Below are 6935 nucleotides of genomic sequence, written 5' to 3'. Positions count from 1 at the left end.
TACGTCACCAGAAGCTGAAGTCTCCGCAGCCCCAGAGGCATTTCCCCCATATCTACCTGCAATGCCAGCACCAATGTCGTCTTAAAGGCCCCACTGCACAACCGAAGAGCTCGAGCTTGGAGCACATCCAACCTCCCCAACAAGGATTTAGATGCCGACCCATACACAACACACCCGTAGTCCAGAGCAGACCTGATCAAGCTCACATAAATAGTGTGCCGCGCAGCCCTGTCAGCCCCCCACTCCATACCCATCAAACACCTCATCACTTTCAACACCCTGTTACACTTACTAACCAGTGCCTCTACTGTATATGCACCTTCCAAGTGAGCCTGGCGTCAAACCACACCCCAGAAACGTATACGACTCCACCCTTTCAAGCTCCTGGCCATACAAAAACAGCTTCACCCCTGCCCCAAGTTTCTTCTGCCCAAAGAAAAGCGCCGTAGTCTTGCCCACAGAGAACTTGAAGCCCCACCGCAAGGCCCACTGCTCCACACGCCGTATCGTGTCCTGCATTCTACTAACTTTTCGGTGTCGACCAAGATATGATTTTTCAAAAGACATGTCTATGAGAAATCCCATTCATTCTCTCGGCATTAGGAACGCTACCACTAGGGGGCGATGAGATTACTTTCCCTTCCTATTCCTCCCTCTTTTCCACAGCACCCCGTCATCCGCGAACAATAACCTCCCCACACTAGGCTCAACCCACTCTGGTAGGTTGCCCTGAGCCCCCTCACCTCCAACAAATATGTCAGCCTGTCAGCGACCATACGCTCCATAAGCTTGCACAGATGAGAGGTCAGTGCGATGGGCCTGTAATTAGACGGATCTGAAGGATCTTTGCCCGGCTTCTTAATAGGAACAATAACCACCTGTTAACACTCCTGAGGCAACTGCCCATCCTGCCACACCCTATTATAAAGCCCCAGTACCACCCCCAATGCCTCATCAGATAAATGCTTCAGCATGACATAGCACACCTGATCCATACCTGGGGAAGTAAGTCCTGACTTCCCCATTGCCCTCCTCATCTCCTCCAACGTAAATGGCGCATTAATAGCCCCTCCCTGCTCACCCACTCCTTCCAGCATCTCAGCAAATTCCTCCCTTGTCCCCTGAATACCCCTCACCCCCTCCTCCGACCGCCCAGAACTACATACCTCACCCAGAACCTTGGCTAGCAAATTAGCCTTTGCACCATCCTCACTCACCAGAAACCCACCCTGTTCCAATACAGGGTACCCCCACTCCCGCCGCACCCCCCACCATTGACTCAGCTAAAACTTCCCAGTGACAGGAACCTGCCAAGGCCTGCGAGGCTAGCGTCAAATCCAAACAGGACACCTTACCTGTCCCATAATCAATCCTAGTACCACTCCCATCATTCAGACACACCAAGCCTACAGAGTCCATTAGCTCCTCCACAACCACCCCATTCCCATCTGTCCTCTCCCCGCCCCAAAGCACCCCATGAGCATTAAAGTCCCCACACCAAAGCACCCTCCTACCAAAGCCCTTTATCGCCTCTTACGAACCCAGCTCCAGCCTCCTACACGGGTTATAGAAGTTTACTACACACACGCTCCCTCCCCCTATCCACACCTCAACCACAACATACTCTAGCCCCACCCCGATTTCAACAATTCTATAGGAGACCCCCTGCCTAATAAAAGTAGCACCCACCCCCATTGCCTCCCCCTTCCCTATCCCGTCTCACACACACATACCCCTGAATCACAAAATCCAACTGCGGTTTCAGCCAGGTCTCCACAACACATATAACCCCAGGCGGACTCTCCAACCCCTGAATAAGCCCCTTAAATTCCTAGCCATTAGCCAGCAGACTCCTGGCATTCCATTGGAGCACTATCATTAACAACACTATTAGCCTGATCCCTAGCCTGCTCCTTAGCCTGCTCCCTGGCCTGCTCCCTAGCCTGCTCCCTAGCCCGCTCCCTGGCGTGCTCCCTAGCCTGCTCCCTCTCAGGAGGCACCACCCCCCTATTCTCCACCGCCCCAGACCTCTCCTGCTGAACTACCTTGACCGCCTCTGCATATGAAATATCCCTGGTCACCCTCACCTTCTGCACCTCCTCCGCCTTCTTCCTCACTACACACCCACTATAGGCCACACTATGGGCCCACCCATAATTAATACACTTCACCTCCGCCCCCTCTTCACAGTTCCCATACTCATGATCCCCACCACACCTCCCGCATCTCTGTTTACCCTTGCACCCCACCGCAATATGCCCGTACCTCTGACACTTATAACACCTCAACGGAGACGACACATACACTCTCACATTAAAGCTCAGGTGGCCCACCCTCACCCTCTCTGGCAGCACCCTCCCCTGAAACTCCAGCAACACTGACAAGCTATCCACCTTCTCACCATCCCGCCTAGCTTGCAACCTTCTAATGTCTACCACCTTGCCCCCCGTAACCCTCTCCCTCACTTCCTCCAGATCTTCCTCCACCGGAATACCAACCGACTCCTCACCAGCCTTTTTAGCAAACCCCACCACTTTGCTACACACACTCGTCAACTTCATCGCCTTCTCCCTCTGCCTCTCGTCCCTGCATTGGACCAACAACGCACCATCAACCAGAACCCTCGCCAACACAATTTCCCCTAGCTGTTCATGTAGTACACAAGACAAAGCCACCGGACTCACCTTCCTTATATCCTGGCCATCCTTAAACCGCAAAATCACCTTAAATCCATCCCTTACTTCACCCCCCCGCCGCGCCACCTTTCCACCCCGCCTATCCCCCTCACTCCCCCCACTGCTCCCACCCCGAATCCTCCGCTTCCTAGCAGCTAACACCAAACCCTGTCCCTCATCAATTTGAAAGACATGTATATGTCTAAGAAATTAATCATAAAATAAATAAATGAGGCAATACATGTAAATATAAATATATAAAGGAGTAAACAAACAAACAAACAAATCAATCAATAAATAAATGTTTTTATTTCAAAATTAGGTTTTTGAAATTGACTACTTTTATTTATTTCAGTGGACTTATTATTTCATAATGCCTAATAACCAATGTGGCATTGCATTATGAAATGTGGCGTTATGAAATAAAAGTGCCCTGAAATAAATAAATGTGGGATTATGAAATAAAAGTCACCTGAAATAAATAAAAGTAGTTGAAAAACATTTAGAAATAAAAACCTATTCATTTACTGACTCATTTATATATTTATGTTTAATTTTATTTATATATTTACTGCCTCATTTATTTCAGGATTTATTTCATAGGCAAGTTTATTTATTTAATATTGACACAAATGGCATTCCATACCCCCCAATCTTTGGAATATGATAACAATGAAATAATGGATCAAATGGCTAATCTAGTAGTACATGAAATGACGGGCGACAAATGGCTTGATGGCATTTTATTGTTCTTTATCAGCAGATATCCATGCATCACATACTATACTGACTACCAGCTCCAGTGACATTGTGAGTTTAGTGTGATTAACATTCTGGCCTTCATGTTTTTTTTTTTTTTACTCCATACAGTATATATACAAACCCTGATAGGCAGGGGGACACTTATGATACAAGGAATATCGACAGCATCTGGGAAAATGAATGAATTTGAGAGACACTGTAAGTCAAAGTCTAGATCACTGAAGACTGCAATGATAAACGGACACAATACTACCCCAATCATGAGGAGACAGGCCTACAGCATCACTATAATAGCCGTCAAACACATAGGCCCTGCGTCCTAGCCTGTTTCCTGGAACAAGAAGAGCACACATGCTGGGCTCCACATACCCTGAGAGCAAAGTATAGTGTTACAGTGAGATTCGTAGGCTACAATACAGAAAGCCTGTATGACTGGATACTGTCAATATAGTAAACTATGATTCTTTGAACGCAGTTAGCTGTCTAGATTTAAAATCTGCCTGGGAAGGCAGAGTTGTGATGATAACTGTTGTTACTTATCAGAGCCTGTTTGAGAGTTGATTCGGAGAGGTTGCAGAATGAGTGGCCCCTTCCTTAGGGAGCAGAGGTAAACATCTTCAGAGGCTGAGCAGTGCAACACATTTAGAACATTGCACACTTAAACTACAGCTAGAGCCGTTACAGTGAGTCCAAAACACATACACATCACACCTTTTCCACAATTTCCCAGCCTAGAAATAAAAACACAGCACACCTGATAGATTACTTTTTCTACTTTTTGCACTGATTATTTTCCCATTACTTCTCTCCATGGAGAGTGTTTTTTTTCCAGGTATTTTGCAACAATGGACAGCATAGAAACAGAATAAAAAGCCAGGCCTTATTACTTTTTTTTTTTAAAGTAATGAGATTACAGTGTTATCCACCTTTGTATATTACTTATTTCTCCAGCTGCAGAATGCTGACATATCTACAGTAGATTTAGTAACTGAGTTTTATATAGCTAAATAGTCAAGATATTGGATTAGAAGGCCAGGAGTTAATAGCATCATAAACACTGACACAGAGAAACCCCAGACACAGTAGTTTAGTACTCAACCACAGCCGAGATCTAACCCCCTTGACATTGTACACAGTATATACAGGACACAGAGTCCCAGTTGAAGATGCTACAGGGACGACGACAGCATCTCACTGTTTCTTGCAGGATAAATGCTACAGGACATTATTAACAGGGACTGTATCATATCACTTTGTATCATATTATCGCCCAAAGTCAGCAAACACTGAGACAAGATCTATACAGAGTATTAAACAGCCAGAGCTGAGAGAGGCGAAGCTTTACTTTTTTGTAGTATTATGGTGTGTGTGTGTGTGTGTGTGTGTGTGTGTTTCAGCAGGGTATTCAGCAGACGTGTAGAGTTATATGGACGGGCATGTATGTGTGTGTGTGTGTGTGTGTGTGTTTCAGCAGGGTATTCAGCAGACGTGTAGAGTTATATGGACGGGCACCCGGACATTCATCAGCGGCTGTTCTCTCTCTCAGGCAGCTGAGCGGATGGGAGGGGCAGTGCAGAGCAGATGGAGGGTGGCCCCCCCGTGAGGCGGAGAAATAGGGAAGTGCTGGTCTCTCTCTCTCTCTGGTCTCTCTGATGGGGGGGAGAGGCGACTCTGTTTCTCCTGGCTCCAGTCTGTATCAACACAGCCAGCGCCAGGCCGAAGCAATGACCTGAAAGAGGATGAGGAGGAGACGGAGGTGGAGCAGGAGTAAGAGGAGGATAAAGAGGAGAAGGAAGAGGAGAGGAAAAATCAGGTCTGATCCAGAATCGCTGATATGCCAATTATCAGTATCATCATAATGCAATGCAAAAATGTATTGATTGACTATATGTGTGTGTGTGTGTGTGTGTGTGCGTGTGTGTGTGTCCATGTGAGTGTGTGTGTGCGTGTGTGCATGCGTGTGTGCATGTGTGTGTAATATACCTGGTTACTGGATGTCCAGCGCGCCGGGGCTGGAGCTGAGGCTGTGGATGAGCTGGGAGGAGGAGTCTTGGCGGGCGGGGCCGGCGAAGGAGGCGGAGCCACAGTAGTCCTGTATCAGCAGGTTCTTGTTGAGGTCGCCCAGGGCGGCGGCGCTGCTGGCCGCCGGCAGCTCGGGGAAGGGGTGTGGCCCCGGGTCGTGGCCTGTGCGGCGCTGGGCCGTCAGGTCCAGCAGGTGCTCCAGGGTGCGGGCGTTGCTCACGCTCACGCTGTCTAACCCCTCGGTGACCGGGGAGAACTCCTGAGCCAGCTCGTCCCTGGACACCGGACTGTGGGAGACACCAGCAAGTAGTGTGAGAGAGACCGGTACCACGTGTGTGCTATCCATATACAGTACTGTATATAAAGCATATATATTAGGGCTGTCAATGTTAGCACGTTAAGGTTCGCGATTAATCTGGAAACTTTAACTCGCAAAAAAAAAAAAGAAGCAAATTAAATATATTACCAAATTTGAACCCAACTTCCTCCCGTAATTCCAAACGCAAGTGTTTACCTGGCTGTTACTGAAAGGATGTGAAACGCGGATTAGTTATCTGCGCGTTTCATATGCCTTTCAGTAGCCTAGCTAATGTAAACACTCTGAGATAACACGATGTTTGAGGAGACTTCCCCCGGTGTGCTGAACGGCAAATTTCATTTGAAAAGAGTAAAAGAAAAGCTTCCACATGGACGTTTTGATAAAACCGAAGTTGTGTGCACATTGCAGTGATGTAGGCTACTGTCTTTCCACCGAAGCAAGTTGAGTAAAAACCAGGCCAAGTCCAACCTGGCTTATGGCTGATGGGCTGATGTACTTGCTCTTTGCACTGTCCTATCTCATCCCTACACCTTGTCCAACGCAGTCTCCATGTTATGCACCATGACCGAAAGCAAATTCCTAGTATGTTGAAGAACTGCATGGCATTAATTCTGATTCTGATGACATTCCCTTAATTTCTTACAGACAGCAGCACACGACTGTAGGACATCAAGTTGGAGACAGACTTGACTGAGAGACAAACAGAGGTGCAGCTCCGCCCCCCACCTGACATCCATGGACTGGACTCCGTCCGAGAGCTCGTCCCCACAGCTCTTCGTCTCCAGGGGTCCCAGAGAGATGAGGGGGGAATCTGCAGTCACGGAGACGGGGGCGATGTCCACCCCTACGTCCTCCTCCAACGCTCCGTCAGCCTGCCCCCCAACCCCAGACACACCTGCGGAGGGATGGGGGGGGTTACCCAGGACAGTAGAGAATAAGAGAGCGAGCGCTATTCAAGCCTGCACAGCCTCGTCACAGCCGAGAAGGAGGCGAGCTCCTGGACGGCCACCAGAGGGAGCTCTCCCGCTGCCTGCCAGGCAGTCTGCTGAGTCACTCTGCAGCTGAGTCAGATCAGATCAAACCCAGTGTGTGTGTGTTTGTGTGTGTGTATGTGTGTGTGTTTGTGTGTGTTGACTCATACCTTGGGCAGGCGATGG

At 48.4% G+C, this 6935-nt stretch overlaps 1 protein-coding gene across 2 annotated transcripts in view; it reads right to left on the bottom strand.

The window, feature by feature from the left end:
• Positions 1 to 3439: 3439 nt before the first annotated feature.
• The window catches only part of map7d2b (MAP7 domain containing 2b), a 13711-nt gene continuing 10215 nt past the window's right edge, over positions 3440 to 6935 (bottom strand). For both annotated transcript variants that reach the window (XM_084443358.1, XM_084443359.1), the window contains 4 exons: positions 6920 to 6935; positions 6505 to 6673; positions 5421 to 5746; positions 3440 to 5166 (listed from right to left, as the gene is read on the bottom strand). The exon at positions 6920 to 6935 is cut by the window's right edge and continues 48 nt beyond it. In XM_084443358.1, coding sequence (XP_084299484.1) covers positions 5425 to 5746; positions 6505 to 6673; positions 6920 to 6935 — 507 coding nt within the window. In that variant the 3' untranslated portion in view covers positions 3440 to 5166; positions 5421 to 5424. The remainder of the gene's footprint in view (positions 5167 to 5420; positions 5747 to 6504; positions 6674 to 6919) is intronic.

The sequence above is a fragment of the Borostomias antarcticus genome, assembly GCF_949987555.1.
Source record: "Borostomias antarcticus genome assembly, chromosome: 9".
Lineage (NCBI taxonomy): Eukaryota > Metazoa > Chordata > Actinopteri > Stomiiformes > Stomiidae > Borostomias > Borostomias antarcticus.
The sequence above is the reverse complement of the archived record's forward strand: the minus strand, read 5'-3'. Positions and strand labels throughout refer to the sequence as shown.